This window comes from Carex rostrata, chromosome 11 (genome assembly GCF_964058835.1).
Source record: "Carex rostrata chromosome 11, lpCarRost1.2, whole genome shotgun sequence".
NCBI classification, from domain to species: Eukaryota; Viridiplantae; Streptophyta; class Magnoliopsida; order Poales; family Cyperaceae; genus Carex; species Carex rostrata.
The window spans coordinates 12,238,244-12,258,950 of NC_135928.1; the positions used below are offsets into that span (position 1 = coordinate 12,238,244).

At 36.3% G+C, this 20,707-nt stretch overlaps 1 protein-coding gene and 1 long non-coding RNA gene across 2 annotated transcripts; both read left to right on the forward strand.

Annotated features, from left to right (window-relative positions):
* On the forward strand, positions 1–2,127 carry LOC144562250 (uncharacterized). Its single transcript, XR_013514025.1, has 3 exons — positions 1–342; positions 816–889; positions 1,735–2,127. It is a non-coding gene; the product is annotated as an uncharacterized LOC144562250 (long non-coding RNA).
* A 5,512-nt stretch (positions 2,128–7,639) lies between these two features.
* On the forward strand, positions 7,640–17,422 carry LOC144561780 (ABC transporter G family member 25-like). The gene is made up of 14 exons (XM_078310874.1): positions 7,640–7,896; positions 9,910–9,983; positions 10,629–10,910; positions 11,219–11,282; positions 11,377–11,523; positions 11,665–11,699; positions 11,812–11,885; positions 13,724–14,595; positions 14,686–14,982; positions 15,438–15,911; positions 16,021–16,169; positions 16,431–16,720; positions 16,968–17,092; positions 17,206–17,422. Exons 1-14 carry the CDS (start codon positions 7,655–7,657, stop codon positions 17,363–17,365), a joined length of 3,285 nt encoding a protein of 1,094 aa, XP_078167000.1. The 5' UTR covers positions 7,640–7,654; the 3' UTR covers positions 17,366–17,422.
* The last annotated feature ends 3,285 nt before the right edge of the window (positions 17,423–20,707 follow it).

A 20,707-nucleotide genomic window follows, 5' to 3' on the forward strand; every position in this document is an offset into this window, starting at 1 on the left:
TCTCTCTCTCTCTCCCCGCTCAATCTGTCTCTCTTCTCCGCTCAATCTCTCGTTTGAAGAAAACACGAAATCGGTGCTCTATCTCTGCTCAATCTCTCTCTCCGCTCTCTATCCCTCTCTCGTTTGCGCTCTCTCTCTCTCTATCCCTCTCTCGTTCGAACTGCTGTGCCTCGCTCAATCTCTCAATCTCTTCTCAGCCTTACGAGAGATCACCGCTGTGCCTCGCCTCCCCATAGTGGTCCTCCTGTCTGGCCGCCTCTTCCTGGTTAGCGTTACTCCAGGTCAGCCTAACTCGAGGTTGCTCCGACGACTTATCTACTCCTCCGCTCTTCCCCTTTTCAGGTTCACTTCTTCTTCTTAAATTAGCTTATGCACTTAATAGTTAAGACTTGCTTGGTCTGGAATAGGTTATCTTAGGTGCCTTCTTTCGAACTTTTTGGTCTTATTGAACCCCGATTTGTTGTGGTGTTTGGTTGAGACCTAAACCATGGAGTAAGGGGGTTTAAAATTCAGTTATTCCACCAAACGTGGATGAATTAGGCTTAAGAGTTAGTCTCCCTATAGCCCCACTGTCAGTGGCTATTCATTTTAAACAATGTTGTGCTGGAATAGTGCCCCAATTATGAGAAGAGAAGAAGGTTCAATATGAAAAGACACAAAATTACAGGTAACAATGGTTTGTTGAAGATAATATGAGAATTAAAATGTCTAATTAGAGTGTTTAAGGTTTGCAAATTGGATCGGTACCAACCGTGGTCAGTACTTATAGTTGAGAGGTGTTAGTTTGCATCTGATAATGTGGTTCTTTCTTGTAGTGTAGGAGGAGGCTCAACTGCTCGAGCAACAAAATTCCAATCGATGAAGATGATTATGCTACAAAAATTCAGTTGTGAGTAATTGTTATTTTTGTTGTTGATGTAAGAAATATTGGGTCCTGTCGCCTATTTGAGGTATGAAGAAAATATATGTCAATATATTTTGGGTTTTAATTGAGCTTGGAATTTGTTGCTCAAGGTTTGTAGGGGTACAATGGTAATGCTGGTATTGCCAACAGATGGCACTGATGAAATGGTTAATCCGTTCTTGCAGCCAAATGGTGTTTAGATGTAAAAATAGTTGTCAGTATGGTCATGATTTGGAGTCCGGATCCCCTAATGTAATTGTTGTTGTCAGTATGGTCATGATTTGTGTTAATTGCTTGTGGTTTAGGTCACGTTGTTGATATGGATATCCATTTTTTAATTAGGAGAAATGTGAGAGTATTGCTGGTAATATACTGATTCTGAACTCAAGAAAGTGAAAACCCATATAAAAGTGCTGGTATGTCTTGCTGATAACTGTTGGTTCGTTAATCCTTCAAACCAAATCTGCTCCCTTAGTGGGTATGTTTTTCTTGCATTTAGAAAGTTTCGGGCTTTATCATGATGTCTCAAGAAAGCAAGGACACTCTACAATTCGTCCTTTTATTCTCTAAAAAAATTACTAAATTAAGTTGAAACTTTTTTATATAGTCAATTATTGCTCTGGCATTTCTTCTAAAACTAAGACCTTCCTTCATCTAATTGCAACAAAATTACAGTATGCCAAGTAGTCATGAGAAGTTCATTTGCATAGGGGATTTTAAAGGATGGGGATATTCACATTGTATTCATGCTTATATAGCAGCTCTTGAAATCATGCAGGTATTTTTTTTTAATCAAAATAAGCATACATCATTTATTGACATATTGACAGTGATTATCAATTGTACATGAGGAATGATTTTCATGGGCGAGAGAATGATTTTCATCTCCAAAGGTCGAGCATCAGCAATGAAATATAGAGAATCAGCGATGAAATTTGAGAAACAAAGGTTGAGCATGAGTTTCTATAGTACATGGTGACAAAGAGGGCATTGAATTTGAAAGTGAAGACGACATGTTTGAATCTATGTACTAGTTTTGGCAATATGAACTAGGGTTGTAACTTTCATTTTTAAGTGGCAATATGAACTAGGTTTTTGAGTATGGAATGTTGTAAAATTTTGATTTGTTTTGTTAATGGCTGCATCTATAATATAGCTTTTGTCATAGAAAGATAGTGTTATGGGATTGTTTGAAACTGTCATTTATATCTGATTGCTTGTGATTTACATCTTTTTTCGCTATAATATAGCTTTGTCATAGAAAGATTGTGTTATGCGATTGTTTCAAACTGTGATTTATATCGATTGCTTGTGATTTACATCTTGAGAAATAGAAATCCACAAGGAAAATGATAATATAAAATAAAAATTCTTGCATGCACATGGCATATTGCTTGTTGTTTCTTTTAGAATGACACCAACTTGGGACTAATCTCCACATGACATGCTGTAAGAGAGAGGATAAGAGATACAAGAGAGATTTGTGAGAATGAATTGTAATTTCTATTTCATTGTAATCGATACAGATACATGTGAGTCTCTACATAGACACGGGTTCCTGGTTTACAACTCTCAGTTTCTTCTAACTAATCCTATACAATGCAAGGTGTAGGCATAACAAAAATACAATAGTAGTAAAATATGAATAATTTGAGTGCACACCCATTTTCATCCTACTACATATACGACTGGGAATAAGAAAAATGAGCAAAGCAACTTTCTACTTTCTACTTTCTAGTTTCTACTCTAAGGAAGCAATTAATTACCCAACGATGCTAAGCCCCTTTGCTGACCATATGGCTGTTCTGGTCTTCTTGAGCAACCTGATCTTGACTTCGATTCGCTTAGAACTATTGCTTACTCCAGCATGAGACTTCAACTCCTTTTTCAAGCTCAAAATCCTATTATCTATTGCTTTAATCTGCATGAATATGTGCAAACATTGAGACAATTTTTTTAAAATGTGTTGCTACAAAAAGAGAAGTTTGGTTTTATTGTACTAGTCAAGTTGATACTAAAAATTTAATTAACTAGTATAACAAGGTACAAATGCTAAGTCAACAATTTACCCTTTTAAATGGCAAAGGCAAACCCCAGCGTTTCTTTTGATCTTTTTCTCAAAAGAAAATATGGAAATAATAAAGAGAAAAAATCTTTCTTTGAGGCCACCTAGCAATGCGATACCTGCGACAGATAGCTTTGAGAGAACTAGTACAAATTTGGAGTTCCTTAGCGGCTTCCGTCAGTGGAAGATGAAAGTATTTTGCTATCTCTCTATGGGGAGTTCCTTAGCGCCTTACCAATATTTCTTACATCAACAACAAAAATAACAATTACTCACAATTGAATTTTTGTAGCATAATCATCTTCATCGATCGGAATTTTGTTCCTTGAGCAGTTGAGCCTCCTCCTACACTACAACAAAGAACCACATTATCAGATGCAAACTAACACCTCTCAACTATAAGTACTGACCACGGTTGGTACCGATCCAATTTGCAAACCTTAAACACTCTAATTAGACATTTTAATTCTCATATTATCTTCAACAAACCATTGTTACCTGTAATTTTGTGTCTTTTCATATTGAACCTTCTTCTCTTCTCATAATTGGGGCACTATTCCAGCACAACATTGTTTAAAATGAATAGCCACTGACAGTGGGGCTATAGGGAGACTAACTCTTAAGCCTAATTCATCCACGTTTGGTGGAATAACTGAATTTTAAACCCCCTTACTCCATGGTTTAGGTCTCAACCAAACACCACAACAAATCGGGGTTCAATAAGACCAAAAAGTTCGAAAGAAGGCACCTAAGATAACCTATTCCAGACCAAGCAAGTATTAACTATTAAGTGCATAAGCTAATTTAAGAAGAAGAAGTGAACCTGAAAAGGGGAAGAGCGGAGGAGTAGATAAGTCGTCGGAGCAACCTCGAGTTAGGCTGACCTGGAGTAACGCTAACCAGGAAGAGGCGGCCAGACAGGAGGACCACTATGGGGAGGCGAGGCACAGTGGTGATCTCTCGTAAGGCTGAGAAGAGATTGAGAGATTGAGCGAGGCACAGCAGTTCGAACGAGAGAGAGAAAGCGCAAACGAGAGAGGGATAGAGAGCGGAGAGAGAGATTGAGCGGAGATAGAGCATCGATTTCGCGTTTTCTTGAGACAGATTGAGCGGGGAGAGAGAGAGAGAGAGACGGACGAGTTAATTGAAACGGAGGCCCTTTTTTTTGTTCCTTCTATTCAAATCAGCGCCTCATCAAGGCACGAATCTAAATTCAGATCCAACGGCTTACAGAGTTGGCAGCACTTTGCTGAAATGCTGCTGGTAGCAAATTAGCCATACTCTATATATATATATATATATATATATATATATATATAGGGTCTGTCTAAATTGCTGCTGGCAGCATTTCGGCAGAGGTGCTGCCGGGGCTATATTTAGCCGTGTGATGTCCAAACAACAAATCCAAACCGTTAGATGTTTAATCTATATTATAATCTACCTGAAGACCAAATTTTACATTTTTTGGAATTTGTTTACTATATATTAAGCTGGTTTGAAAACCGCTGATTTCAGTAAATTTCTGCAGCATTGAAATCAGCGGTTTTCAAACCAGCTTAATATATAGTAAAAAAATTCCAAAAAATGTAAAATTTGGTATCCAAGTAGATTATAATATAGATTAAACATCTAACGGTTTAGATTTGTCGTTTGAACATCAAAAAATAGAAAAAACAGTGGCAGCACCGCCGGCAGAAATGCTGCCGGCAGCAAATTAGCCACAGCCATATATATATATATATATATATTATATTATGAATAGAACTAGTTTAGTTGTGCTTAAGTTCACCAAAGTGTTTGGTGAGCTTAACTCCAAAACTTATTAAATCGGTTTCAAATGACGAATCCAAACCGTTAGAACCTGCCTATCTTGCGAGTGATGCATCGACATGTGAAAATTTTAAACGTTCGAATTAATTTAGTATAAAGTCAAGCGGTAAAAAAATGTTTAAAAAATAAATGCACTAAAATTAATTTATTAATCTTTTAATCTTGACCGATTGACTTTATACTAAATTAATTCAAATGTTTAAAATTTTCACATGTAGACGCATCACTCGCAAGATAGGCAGGTTCTAACGGTTTGGATTCATCATTTGAAACCGATTTAATAAGTTTTGGAGTTAAGCTCACCAAACACTTTGGTGAACTTAAGCTCACCAAACACTTTGGTGAACTTAAGCACAACTAAACTAGTTCTATTCATAATATAATATATATATATAAGTATATTAATATAATAATATAATATAAAAAACAAAAAAATATAATATATATAAAATCATAATATAATATAATATAATATAATATAATGTAGAAAAATCTTTGAAATTCTGGACGGGGTTACTTAACCCGTCCGGATTTTTTTTTTTTGATCCTAGACGGCTCAAAGCTGAAATATTTGAAGGAGAGAGCGAGCGACCAAGCGTAGGGGAAGGGGAAATATCGGTAGGGGACGGGCTTACTTAACCCGTCCGACAATTTTTTTTTTTTTTTTTTGACCCGGGACGGGTTGTGTAGTACCGTCCGGGTTTTTTTTTTTCTTTCTTTTTTTGTGCGAATGAATTTGATTAAGTTAAATGATTAAGGAGGGAATCGGGACGGGTTAATTAGACCCGTCCGGTGGGACGGGTTAATTAGACCCGTCCGGTGGGACGGGTTAACACAACCCATCCTACCTATTTTTCGAAAATAATCAACAGTGCTCTCGAATTTCCATATTTATTTTATTTTATTTCTATTAATAAAAAATTCGGCACTGTCATCTGCTCAATCTGTAATATGCATTAATTACCAAAACGTTACTTTTATTTTTTTAATTTTACTAATTTTTTATTTTGAGTAAAAGTTAGAAGTCAAACTACCAACTATTTAATATTTACAAGCCATTTTTCCATTCATATTTTGAATCTATAACCTCCTATAGAGATATCTTTGTCACGATCAAAAACTAATTTTTAAGATATTTGCCTTTTTCTCAAAGACCTAGCAAATCTGGTGCCCTTCTATACATGCTCTACAAAAATTTCACCAGACAGGTCAAATTATATAGAGATGGTATTGTTCCAGAATTTTCTCATGTTCATCGGCATACAAGATGATGCATGACAGTAGGGAGAGGTATTCAGTAAATACCAAGACATGGAAAATTAAAACACCGCGCAAGGTAAAAATCTTCCTTTAATTGGTTAGCCGTACAGGATAAAATCCTTATGCAAGAGGTTTTTGGAAAGGAGAGGGTGCACGATATATATATATATGATCAGGTTGTAAACCATGGAACCAAACATTGCTAGAAATCAGATATCACATTTTGTGGGAATGCCCTTTTGCAAAGAGATTCTGGAGAGGCTTTATGCTACAAATGAACATAACAATTAATCATCTCGGACTCGATCACTTAGATCTGGTGGAATGCTAGACTAGATCACTGAGATCACTGTATCTACACAATTGGTTAGCATTTAAGTAAGAAATTAATGACCACCGGGACGAAGGATATGGAGAGAACTAGGATAGAGATGTAAATAGCTAGTGCTTAATTTCCTTACATGTGTATAGATCTATATATGTTTTGTAGGACTGTAAAACTTTTCTTATAAATCAAATTGTTGGAGATTTTTGCTTAATTCCAACCTTCAAAAAAATAAAAAGAAAAAAGATATTTGCCTTTGCCACTGGAATTTAGATCTTTTGTGATTCCTGTACTTGATCTTGTCTTCAAGAAAGATAGTCGTACAGACTTATTCGTAGTGTCACATTTTTCCTTGTTTCATAATTTTATAAAGAGTTCGTTGGAATATTTTAAGATTAGTTTATTAGATTATACTATAACTATGTTAACATTCAAAACCAAATATAAAACAGAGTAAACAATCGACTATTATATTTACCACTTCTCCAATCTACTTTTCAACTTGGATAAATTTATGTAAGTCCAAGATTTATTTTTCTTATCAGTATTCCTTTCATTGCATAATTTATCCATGTGAGATGTGACAAAGTCAAGAATGAAAATACGCACCATGGGACCCATACCTCTCAATTATTTAAACCTAGGGTGTAAACGGATCGGATATTATCCGATTTCATTTGGATCCGAATCCGAAAAATTACATAAATTAAATTATCCGATTTGTATCCGTATCCGTATCAGTATCCGAAAAATTATAAACGGATAAGGATACGATAAAACTTTTAACTATATGTATCCGGCCGTTTACACTTTTAAACCACAACAAATGTGCTATATGTTCTTAATTGATTTATTAAGTTGCATATTGTACCAATATTTTATTAAATTGCATATAGATATATATTTTGATAAACAATATAACACTATGACATAATTAATGACTAATATTTTAATAATATAATAAATATTTTATAACCAACAAGCTAATTATGAAAAATATCCGTATCCGTAACGTTTAATATCTGAGACTATCCGTATCCGTATCTGAAAAATTATAATGGATACGGATATGATAAGACCACTATCCGTTCAGTATCTGACTGTTTACACCCATATTTAAACCAGTCACAAATCACAAAATTTCTCTCCTCCTTGTTTCAAACTATCCTTTCTTCTTCCCTCCTCACAACAAAACAAGATTACCTCTGCTCCTCTCTAACAAATCTTTTTCTAATTCAATACATCTCCTGAAATCTGCTCACAAACCAGTATGCAGTTGAGATGGCCCCAGAATATCATCTTTATTATCCTCTTTCTATTTCTCTTCAGGAAGCTCCCTGGAGGTATCTCTCAGACGATACCTCCAGCACCACCTGTCGGCGTACCACCATCTATCAGTGTACCACCAATGGCCAATGATGATTTTCAGAAAATTGAAAACCAGCTCACGAAACTTACTGACTCGATAACGAAAACTCTTGCTGACAAGTTCAGTTTCTGCGTTGCTGACCCGTAAGACATGCCTCCTTTGATATATATTTCTTTTTCTTCATTTTGGCAATGGGTACGTTTTGAATGTTTCAATTTTGCTTATTTTTTCTTTTACTTGATTCGGTTATATACATTTTTTTTTTTGATAAAAGTGGTGTAAAACCATAAGAGATGTGCTACGGTGAGACGCGGAGTAAAACGCGTTTGTACTCTACTCCATTTTTTCATTTTGAAAGTCCAAATCGTCGATCCAAACAGTTAGATGTGATCTCCATAATAAAATATGCTTGGAAACTAATTTTTACATTTTTTGGAATTTTTTTACTATCTATTAAGCCACTTTGAAAAATCTGAAAATCCGGATGAACAGTAAAAATTTCTGAACCACCGGATCGGTGATTTTCAAAGTGGCTTAATAAATAGTAAAAAAAATTCAAAAAAATGTAAAATTTGGTCTCCAAGCACATTTCAATATGGAGAACAAGATGAACAGTTCGGATTGGTTGTTTGAATTTTCAAAATGAAATTTTTTTTCCATGGAGTAAAAAACCCCTTTTACTCTATAGCTCACCATAGCTCATCTCAAACCATAATAGGAATTATCGGTATCGGCCGACACCGATCCGATACTCACGGATTTTCTATTTTTCGTCAAATTTCTGCTATTTTGATCCGATTCTGGTCATTAGTCGTCTGAAAACTTGAACCCGTGATTGATTAAATAGAGTATAAACTATGCACATGCTGAAAAATTATCACATTCATTGATTAAATAGAGTATCAAGTATCAACTATGCTGAAATAGAGAAATATGAACCCGTGATTAAAGATGTTAATAATCTTTCGTTTGGTTCTACAATGTCTTTTTTTTTTGTTCCGGACAACAATATCCCTATTTTTATCATAATACAAACGACGATGAAGTGATCCAGTCAGCACGACATAGTTTCTGGCAGTGAAAGAGTGTGTTTATAGTTTTAATGCTTGTATTGTATTGTATTAGTGGATTATTTGATTGTAATCATTTATCTAAACATAAATTATTGACAAATTAATTTTTTATCATTTTTTCCTATTTTTAACTGTAAAACAAGCTTATGGCCAAAAAGTCCGATTTTCCGATCTGAATCGGCTAATACCGGCCGATACCCCGATCCCGATACCGATAATTCCTACTATGTGTAAAACCACTTGTTTCATTAGAAACAAATTTGTTCATACAAACACAACTCAAACACTAGTTCAATTCTTACAACAGATCTCTAATTGTGAAGCAACTTTTCTCTATCTAAACTAGCAAGCCATAACCACATAGTTGCTAAGGGAACACAATACAAAATGTTTTTAAGCACAAATATAATAGAAGGATCTAAGGGGCTGCTGAGGTACTAGCATTTGAAGAACTGGACTGAGTAATAGGGTCTGAAGCAAGAAAGGCAGCATCTATCGCATCATACTTGGCCCTGTCTTGGAGATAATCAGAGAGGTCTGACCCCTCTAGTTCATGACATGGCTCTTCCTCGGAATTCTAAGTATTGTCTCCCTCCTCTGATGTATCGGTCGCCGATAGGATTATAAGACTGCCTACTTGATTTAAAAGTGACACACATCCATTGGGAGAATTAAGGTTAATTTAAAATAAGTATCATCTTGCCAAGTTTTTCACCAGAAGGAAGTAAGGGAAATAATAGAGCTACCAATGGTTTTAATAGATGGAATTGTTGAGTTATTAAAACAGATTTTGTTTCTAGATAATCAAATATTCCAAAGTGTTGCTGTCCTAATTAATTATACAAGAAGAGTATCTTTAAGATGAATACAAGCATTTATGTACCATAAATCTGAAACAATAATACAATCAAAAGTGAAATCATTGTAGTTGGCAATCCAAGATCAAATAGCAGTTGCGAATGAGCATGTGACAAATAAATTGTCAGTCGTTTCTGCGAGACCACATAAGGGAGATTCGGTTATATACTTTGTATGTATATCCTTTTTCCTTATTTATTCATGTATTAATTATTTGTATTGTAGAGAGAAGGATTTCAATGAAACATTCCATTTTACAGATTCGCAGTTCGTGAGTGATTGTCTCGTTAAGACTAATGGTACACGCTTCTCTTTTATCTCTTCCTTTTTAGTATTTGCTTAAAGCACCAGAGTATACGAATACGAGTAGATATATTTGTGGACCGCAGAATTGTCAAGTCCGGTTCTTCTGTCACAACTTCTTTGGTACTTTTTGTGGAGCGAGTTGCTTCAGTTGTACTCAATATGTTACATTTGACTGTCATATAATTGTGCAGTTTCCACGGTTCAGTTAGATGATCCTAATTTTTAATCATTTATGTAATAAATATTCTCTATATATGTCGTAAGGGCCTAAAATCTGACCATTTCAAAGATGTCTGACTTTGATTAATTAGTTTTAAATGCTTGATAAAGAATGATTTATTTATTAGATAGATTTGTTTAATCATGAATTCCCAAGTGGAGTATTTATTGCTAAGAGATGCCTAAAATGTTTGTTTATTATTATGGGTCCATGCTTAGTTTATGTCCATCATATAAACTCTTAGTTAGTAATTAACAAATAGGAAAGGAAATGTAAAATAGTTTGGAAAGGTTAATTCAACTAAAATTACAAAAATATTAAAATTATTACCTTAGTCTTGGTCTGAATAGTAAAAAAATCTACTCTTCCCTCAGTATGTATTGTGAAGTTGACAAGTATAAAATTATTGGATGAACAGGAGATTTAGGTGGGCGCATATGCACAAAATCTGAGATCAAGTCCTACTTCAGTTTATTTAATGGCGGGAAAATGTCGACATTTGTAAAACCAAACAAGAACTGCAACCTGACATTGTGGCCTTCAGGCTGTGACCCAGGATGGGCGTGTAGTGTGAGGCCGGAGGAAATTCTGACAGTGGCAAATAATCCAGACTACGACAAGGTCATCCCTGCTCGAACCGACAACTGCCAGCCCTGTTGCGAGGGATTTTTCTGCCCTGGTGGCCTAACATGCATGATTCGTAAGTAATTAAATAGATTATAATAATTTTTTGTGTTTGTGATTGTTTGCATTGATACACACTTATTAGGTTCAGTACCAGTATGTTCAAAATGATAATAATTGATGCCAGTACCTGAATTGACTGGCTTTTTACCCAGTTTGCATGGTACCAACCTTAGTGCCTTACCAGACTTATTTCATCTTATAACCAAAGTTATGTTCATTTAAGAGTAAAAGCTGCTATGTGCCACTTATAATTTATGTTCTCTTATTACTGTTAAATTGTTGAATATATGATTAATTTTACATTATTTTTGTGGCTTTCAGCTTGTCCATTAGGTGCATATTGTCCTGTTGCAGATTTAAATGCGACAACAGGTGTCTGTGACCCGTAAGACAACTTAAACTTTTCTCAATTTAGAAACATTTCTTCTTCCACCTGTATTAATAACTAATAATTTATCTTGCAATAAAATAACTTGCAGATATGGTTACAAGGTGCCAATGGGAAATGGCAGCAGGTCATGTGGGGCTGCTAACTTGTGGGCAGATGTTGGCACCACAGAATCGTTTTTCTGTCCACCTGGTTCCTATTGCCCAAGTACCATTGAGAAATTGAACTGTACTGATGGGTACTTTTCTTTCCCCATATATATGTTTTCAAATTTGATTTTATTTAAGAACTTCTAGTAATATAGATTGCGTTAGCCCTTTGTTACATTGTTTCTCATTTTTGTAAATTAATAAGTTTGTTTTTCTTGCTTATTTTTCAGGTATTTCTGCAGGTTGGGGTCAATTTCTCCAAGCAGTAAGTTGTTTTATGTAATTTGAGTAATAGAAACAATTGCAGATCATATTTTTTAGAAGAACTAAGCGACCCATATAAGAGCAAATTGTTCTAATCCAGAAAAACCTTGCAGAATGCCTTTTCAAAAGGTCATGCCATCCAAACTCAGAGAAAGATAACATTTTCCTAGCTGGTGTCTTTTTGATGGTATGTCATCATTCAATGTATATTTCCTGGGTGATAATTGTTTCTTTTTTAATATTTCATACTTCCAGCTCAAACACTAAGCCGAATTATGTTGATATGTTACTGTAATCACGTAGCACATATTGTTGAAAGTTAATTCAAAATTATATTTAGATAATCTCTGCATATGTTTAGTTTAGTTAGAAGCAGTTTTTAGACGCATAAAAACTGCATGAGTTATTTTAGGCATTGGTTATTTTCAGCATAGTTATTTTAGAACTAGTAGACATAGTGGTTAGTTATTTTTAGCATGTTGTGTAGTGGGTGCTTAATTTAGGGAAGTTGTGGGTGTTATTTTAGGAACATTGTATTGCTTTAAATATCGCAGAACTTTATGTAATTGAGTAAGAAAGAAAGGAAATAAAGCGTTGTTTCTATTCAGAAAAATATTCTTCTCTCTTCAATCCTTTGCATACTGGCACAAAGCAGTGCAGTATTGCTGAGTTTATCCCAACAAAATGGTATCAGAGCCGAAGGTTCGGTGGGAAAGCAATTGAATGCAGAGTCAAGTTGCAATCGATGGTAGAGTCAATTGGTGCGCAACCTTGAAGAATTGCAGCAGCAACAATTGCTAAAGAAGCATTCACAACCTTGAAGACGGCACTTCAGGGAAGTTCTCAAGTTGTGGTAATCAAACGGCAAATCCTACACGGAGATTTGTTGCATATGAAAATAGAAGAATCAATGCAGATTTTTCTGGTGAAGAGTTATGATCGTTGTCATCCATATTCAAGCATATTGAGACAACATCTTAGAGCAAACCATTGTGGAAAAGGTGCTGAGAAGTGTAGCACAAAATTTGATCACATGGTGGTAATAATTGAAGAATCAAACGATCTTTCAACCTATTCCTTTGATGAACTGATGGGATCACTGCAGACCCATGAAGCAAAGTTCATATCAAAGAAGAAAGGCCATGAAAAGACGTTCTACAGAAAGGGTGAGTCCTCTCAAGGCAGAGGTGGACGTGGCCTTTGTATATTTGGCGGTTTTGAGTTTCAGCACGACAAAAAGATGTCTAGTGCTTCCAGCAGAACAGATATGGCTGTATGCAAGCTGATTGTTTCAGAAAACAAAGGGAAGAACAGCAAGCATGCTGTGAAGAAGAAAAAAAAGAGCAACCCATGCTTTTCATGGTGTATAAAGCAGGTGGAAGGCAAAGATCCGCAATCTTTGAAGAAATGGCAGAAAATGAAAAACTAGCATCAAGCATTGCAAGAAGAAATATTAGAAGTGAGAACAATGGAGATCAAGAGTGCAAGTTCAGAAGAACATAAGGCTGAAATTCTGATTAAGGCATTGGCAAGAGGAATGTTTGAAGAATTCAAAGCAGTTTTTGGCATAATCAATTTTGAATTAAGGGGGAGTGTTGAAAGTTAATTCAAAATTATATTTAGATAATCTCTGCATATGTTTAGTTTAGTTAGAAGCAGTTTTTAGACGCATAAAAACTGCATGAGTTATTTTAGGCATTGGTTATTTTCAGCATAGTTATTTTAGAACTAGTAGACATAGTGGTTAGTTATTTTTAGCATGTTGTGTAGTGGGTGCTTAATTTAGGGAAGTTGTGGGTGTTATTTTAGGAACATTGTATTGCTTTAAATATCGCAGAACTTTATGTAATTGAGTAAGAGAGAAAGGAAATAAAGCGTTGTTTCTATTCAGAAAAATATTCTTCTCTCTTCAATCCTTTGCATACTGGCACAAAGCAGTGCAGTATTGCTGAGTTTATCCCAACACATATATGTATTATTCTCAATTCCCTCATTGATTTTCTTTACATGTACTTTTCATTACAGGTTGCGATGACTGTACTGCTCCTAATTTTCTATAAATTCTCTGGAATTTTTCTGAAAATACGTGAAAGGAGACAAGCCAAGTCAAGAGAAACAGCTGCTGAAAGAGCAAAAGAAACTGTTCAGGCTCATCAGAGGTGGAAAACTGCAAGAGAGGTTGCTAGAAATATTGCTCAGCTCTCAACTCAGCTTTCCCGCACCATCTCTTGCAGGAAAGTCTCCATAGGATATGATGAACCCAAGGAGGAGCCAGCAACGCTTCTCAGCAATACGATTGAATTGTCAGATGCATCTGCCTCAACGACTAAGAAGGAACATTTCACCAATATATATGATAATGATGAAATCCTAATTGATGTTGAAAATAATATCAGTAATAATGAGAACAAAGGAGATGAGGAAACACCAAAAAAGAAGCACCACCGGCAAACTCGTACCCAAATTTTCCATAATGCATACATTGAAATAGAAAAAGAAAAGGCCATCCAGCAACAAAACAAGAACACCACTTTTTCTGAGGTATTTTTACAGGCAATTAAAGAAAAAGTGATGAAACGGCCTTTGCTTGAAGTTGAGTTCAAAGATTTGACTCTAACTTTAGGGAAGAAAAAACTTTTAAGTTCTATAACGGGTAAACTTATCCCCGGTAAGGTCACAGCTGTCATGGGCCCATCTGGTGCAGGAAAAACAACATTTTTGAATGCAGTGGCAGGAAGGGTTGTTGCTGGTTGCAAGGTCTCGGGTTCAGTATTGGTCAATGGCAAAGTCAGGAATATACGTTCTTACAAGAAGATTATTGGTTTTGTGCCTCAAGATGATATTGTTCACGGCGACTTAACAGTCGAAGAGAATATTTGGTTCAGTGCAAGATGCAGGTACACCAAAATAAAATACAAAGAAATGTTTAAAAGTCTGGTACTGTTAGTATGCAAGTATCTAAGTTAACTAGTTTATTGCATTTGTAGGTTGTCAGCAAGCATGTCGGAGGAGAACAAAATCCTGGTGGTCGAAAGAGTAATTGAATCCTTGGGCCTCCAAGGCATCAGAAGTTCCCTAGTGGGTACAGTTGAAAAACGCGGGATATCAGGTGGCCAGAGGAAGCGGGTCAATGTTGGGCTGGAGATGGTGATGGAGCCATCTCTTTTAATACTTGACGAACCAACATCTGGTTTGGACAGTTCTTCATCTCAGTTGCTCTTGCATGCTCTCCGGCGTGAAGCTCTTGAAGGCGTGAACATTGCTGCAGTCATCCATCAGCCCAGGTTCGTAGTCAAATTTATTTCGATGGAAATTAATGGCAACACCGATTAATAATAAGAATTATTGTAAATAAGATTAGAACTTAGTTCTGTCCTGATCCTCATGTAAACCCTTAATTTGAATCCAAGAAGATGAGATAAATATAAATATAAATATTTAGATAGGGTTAGCCTTTGATCTAGTGATAAAGACATATGGTCTCTATGTGAGAAGTTATGGGTTCGAAAAGTAGATGGGGGAAATTCTTTGTTGTAAAACATCCATTTCTAATATTATTGGAGAATGGAAATAAAATATATTAAAAAGGTCATTTCTATTATCAAAATCAAGCAGGATACAAAAACATAATTTTAGTAGTATGAGAAACAACAAACCAAATAAAGTATCAAGGTCTTGTTGAATTTTCTCTTCAAGTGATGTAATTCTAAAACATCCATTTCTTTTATCTCCGCTGCAGCTATACCTTGTACAGGATGTTTGATGACATCATATTTCTGGCTAAAGGAGGTTTAACAGTATACCATGGATCAATTGAGAAAGTAGAAGGGTACTTCTCCTTGCTAGGATTAAACGTACCAGATCGAATGAACCCCCCTGATTATTTCATTGATGTGTTAGAAGGAATAGTTAAGTCAAAAGCACAGATTGATATCAAACACCTTCCTCTCCAATGGATCTTGGACAATGGGTATGACGTACCGAAAGACATGCAAGGAGATCTGGAGGAAATGAGCGGTTCCAGTAGAAGCAGCGATCTGGGCTCTATGAGGTCAGAATCTGGGGAGTCTGTTACAGATGAAGTCTGGGCTAATGCCAGATATTCTCGAAATGATGATACAATACATAAGAAGGGTTTCTTCAAGAAATCAAATGATTTAACTTATAGAAAAACACTTGGCGTCCTGAAGCAGTATAGATACTATTTGGGAAGGTAATATTTTATTCATATTAGTGCTCATATTTGTACATTTTGTAGATCTTCTTTACTGTATTTATAAATTATAATAACAGGAACCAACAAGTTTATGTTTGTATACCAGAGTTGTGAAGCAACGCCTACGGGATGGTCAAGGGCAAGGAATTGATTACTTAATACTGTGTCTGGCTGGTACATGCTTAGGTGCAATTGCTAGACTCAAAGACGCGAATTTTGGCATACCCGGATATGTTTACACGATAATTGCTATATGTAAGTTCTAATTTTTGACTTTGTTAATTATTTACCCCATTTTATAAGGACTTGAATCAGAAACCTGGATAATCAGATGATAGAATACTTCTTTGGACATAAACAGTGAATATTATAATAGGACCATTTCTGATGCTTTTATATAAGCACTAAGAAATATTTAAGTGAACTTTTAGTTGAATTTTATCACAAACCCAAGTTTGCAAATAAGAAAGTTTGACTTATCATAATTTTTTTCCCTCAAACTTTTACTTTTGACAGCTCTTCTCTGTAAGATTGCGGCATTGAAGTCATTTTCACAGGACCAGTTGCAGTACTGTAGAGAGAGGGCATCTGGCATGAGTTCTCTTGCCTATTTCTTAGCAAAGGACACAGTTGATCATTTCAACGTTATTGTAAAGCCTGTGGTGTATCTTTCCATGTTTTATTTCTTCAACAATCCAAGATCGACCTTTCTCGATAACTTGGCAGTTATGGTTGCACTTGTGTATTGTGTGACTGGTGTCGGTTACACCTTTGCTATATGTTTCAAACCAGCATCTGCGCAATTGGTAAGATAATACTTTCCATGAATATGCTTCTTTCTTTTACTTAATTTAGTTTAAGATAACAGTGAATATCAATTATCAGAAAATGAAAAAATTATTGACTTGGAAAAATGCAGTTCCAGTAGTTATGCGACCATGAATTTATAATAATGCTTGCAACAAATTAATTTATTAAAAATCTATCAAAGTGTTCCTTCTATATCTAATTTCTTTTGATTTAAAAAAAAAACCATTCTGATATATTTTTCAGTGGTCTGCTCTGCTTCCTGTTGTGTTAACCTTGCTACCAACGCAAGGCAGTACTCCGAAATGGGTAGCTGATTTATGCTACCCAAAATGGGCTCTTGAAGGATTCGTCATTGCAAACGCAAAAAGGTCTTCATATATTTCTTTCTTTTACTAGTCATACAGATGTTGTAATTCTTCCAAAATTATTCTACATTATATATTGAACTCTACTGATCTTCGTTTCTCTTTATTGATGACAGTTACTCTGGCGTATGGCTGATAACTAGATGCGCAATACTGTTTAAATACAAATATAATATCAACCACTGGGCTCTTTGTCTGACGGTGCTCTTTCTCTATGGCCTGTTATTCCGGATCATTGCCTTCATTTGCTTGATCCTACTACAGAAGAAACGATGATTCGGTCCTCAGTTGTACATCTCTCATCCCTTCTATTGTTAGTTAGATGACATGTATGTATTGTTGGATTGTAATCCAACGTTGAGCATATATGTAATATAATTATGAATTTTATACTGTCATATATGGTTGTCACAATTAAAATGATATAATATGGAATTAAGATATTAGACAATTTATGTATTCAATAGGATGTGGTCCATAAATATGTAGAACAATTTAGGTAAAGATCAAATTATTAATGGACTGATTCTGAGATTTGCAAATTCAGAAAACTGCTTTCCAAAGCTCAGTGCGGACACACTGACCCAGAGTGCGGACGCACTCAGTACTAAGACGATTTCAGAGAACTTCAGAACAACACAGGAAAAAAAAAATCCGAGAGTAGTGCAGACGCACTCAGCCCATAGTTTTGTATTTGGAAATCTGGGCTGAAGGAAAAGCAGTTATTGGACACGTCTGGACGTATCATTTGTTTCTGAAAAAATGAAACACAGTGGGGTATGTGTTTTTTTTATTCATTCTTTTTAGAATAAGAAAGGTATGAATGACCAATCATAGAATTTTCATATTAATGAAATTTTGAGCTCTCTATCCTTACATAAAAAAAGAAAAACCAAGAAATACACTTATCTCGTAGGATTTTTCCAACCGAAAGTTTTGTTCTTGTATATTGAGTGGCAAAGAAGAATTACAATTTTTTATGTTGAGTGATAACTGCATTTTTTTAATCTTTGGTTCTTTGACATCATCTTAATTAAAGCTTTGAGCATGAACAAGTTCTGCTTTAAATGTATTGATTGGATAAACCAAATGGAAAAGAGTGTCCGAGCTGGATCAAAATAAGGAGCATTGGTGAATGTTGATCAATATTGTTCTGAGCCTCTTAGGTACTAACCACTAATAGTTAATATAGTGATGATGTTGCTGTAGTTACACAGCCCAACTGTAATTTCTTTTCTGATAAGCAACTTGGAGCGCAAGATCACCTCTATATATATATTGCTATGACATAACAAATTATGTCACAAAAGAAATATGTATTTTGTCCAACAAATGATGCAATTGGTTTTTCCCTCATCTAGCTTAGCACGGCTAGTCCTCGAGGAATTGGCATTAGCAACGTAACTTTTTTTCCCACTGAATGAAGTGCTGAGTTTTTTTTTATTAGATTCTGAACTTTGATGATAATTTAACATTGGCCATAGTGTGTATATATATATCTCTATGGGTGACTTGTTTCTTTTATTACTGTAGAATCTGGAACAAGCCTTGAAAGATGAGTTAAACACACATTGAGGATAAATCATATAAAAATTTTCATGCTTGAGTATGGGGGTCAATTTTATGATACCCATCTGTTGAATATTGTATAGTTAGATAAGGGTATTTAGGTAAAAATGTGAATATAATAGTTATAGGGACTAAAGTGTAAGATTGTGTGTATATGTAGACAGACCTAAATCAATGAAATCTACGAAGTTTTCAACTCACCGTAACTTTATGGTATCAGAGCGGGTCTCCACTGCGTGTGTCGCGTGAGCCGTCCGAGCCATCCGCGCCGTCCGCCTCTGTCGTGCGTTCGCCCAGAGCAAGTCCGCAGCACGCTGCCGCCAGATCGCGCGCCGCCTCCGCCTCCGCCAGATCTCGATCTCGCGCCAGAGACGTCTCCGTGTGTCTAAACCCTAAACCCGTGTCTTCCGACCTTGCTCTCTCTCTCTCCGTGTTTCTCTTCTCACAGCGCTGATTGTTGTTTTTTTAAGTAGACGATCCATTATTTGACCCCTTTATAAACTGGATTCGTAGTTAAACTGATCGTTGTTTTAAAAAAAAAAAAAGAAAAAAAAAATTAATTAAAAAAAAAAATTTTTAAAAAAAAGAGGGAGAAAAATGGCAGAAGACAGGAGCTTCTCTAAATCGTCTCAAGTCATCTCAGTGAGATTGAATGGGGCTGAGAACTATCTGTTGTGGTCAAGGCAGATGCTTATGCACTTGAAAGGTCAGAGACTAACCGGGTATGTTACCGGTGCATCAGAGAAACCTGTAGCTGTGGGAGATGAGAAGTTAGAGGAAAAAACTGAATTTCAAAAGTGGGAGGCAGACGATGGACAAGTTATGTCGTGGCTGGTGAATTCGATGGAGGTGAGACTGCAAAATCAGTTTATGATGTTGAACACTGCTCAACAAGTGTGGGATCGGGCAGCAGAGATGTATTCTCAGAAGGGTAATCATGGGCAGATCTATCACCTCCAGTCTAAGTCAGACAGTCTGGTACAGGGAGAAATGAGTGTGACTGAGTATTTCTCAGAGTTGAACAATATGTGGGAGCAAATGGATTTCTTTGATCCTTTGGCGATGAAATGCTCAGCAGATGCACTAGCCTTCACAAACTAGTTGGAGAAAAGAAGGACCTTTCGCTTCCTTGCTGGCCTCAACACTGAGTTCGAGCAGATCCGACAGAGTCTTTGGCAGAGGAATCCTCTACCTGCTCTTCGTGATGCCTTTGCAGTAGCAGTTCAAGAGGAAAGCAGGAGGAAGGCAATGGTATCTTTGCCAGTGCAGGAGGGTTCGGCTATGTTCAGCCTACCACACACAGTATCCTCTCAGGGTGATAAAGTCTGTGATCACTGTCATAGAAAGAATCACACTCGGGAGACTTGCTGGGATTTACACGGAAGACCAGCTAGAGGTCGAGGTCGTGATGGTGGCCGTGGCAGAGGACAAGGTAGAAGTCGTGGACCAGGACGTGGTGGAGGATACCAAAAGGCGCATATGGCTGACAGCACTAGTACACCAGGTTCAGGCACTTATGATATGGTGACTCAGCTTGCAGCTCGGTTCTTGTCCACTACCCCAGCTAGCAATGCCCCATCTACTGCTGCTCTATCTGGGGCTGACGGTTACACTCTCTCCTCTCTTCTTACCACTGTAGTTAGACCTGTTGGCACTGTTATAAAAGCCCTAATAGCCGAGTCTGGTCCTGATCGATCCTGGATCGTAGACTCTGGGGCATCTAAGCATATGACCCCTGACCCTACAATGTTCAAAACCTACAAGCCCATGTCTGGGAGAGAAAAGGTACAAACAGCCGATGGCTCACTTTGTTCGATAGCAGGAGTTGGGGATGTAACATGTACTCCAGACCTCCAGCTATCGTCGGTCTTTCATGTTCCTAACTTCACCAATAACCTCCTATCAGTTAGTCAACTGGTGGATGATCTTAACTGTGTTGTTTCTCTGTCTCCTACCCATGTTGTGTTGTAGGAGCTGAAGACAGGAAAAGTGATTGGTATTGGCAAGAGGAGTGAAGGCTTGTACCAACTCAAGCAAGGAGGGGAGTTT

Bases quoted from the DNA above. Each gene is read 5' to 3' on its own strand.
- LOC144561780 (XM_078310874.1), top strand. From the start codon at position 7,655: ATGCAGTTGAGATGGCCCCAGAATATCATCTTTATTATCCTCTTTCTA. The intron at 11,700-11,811 runs GTAAGTTGTTTT...AAAACCTTGCAG, and splicing joins GGGGTCAATTTCTCCAAGCA to AATGCCTTTTCAAAAGGTCA. The intron at 16,721-16,967 runs GTAAGATAATAC...TATATTTTTCAG, and splicing joins AACCAGCATCTGCGCAATTG to TGGTCTGCTCTGCTTCCTGT.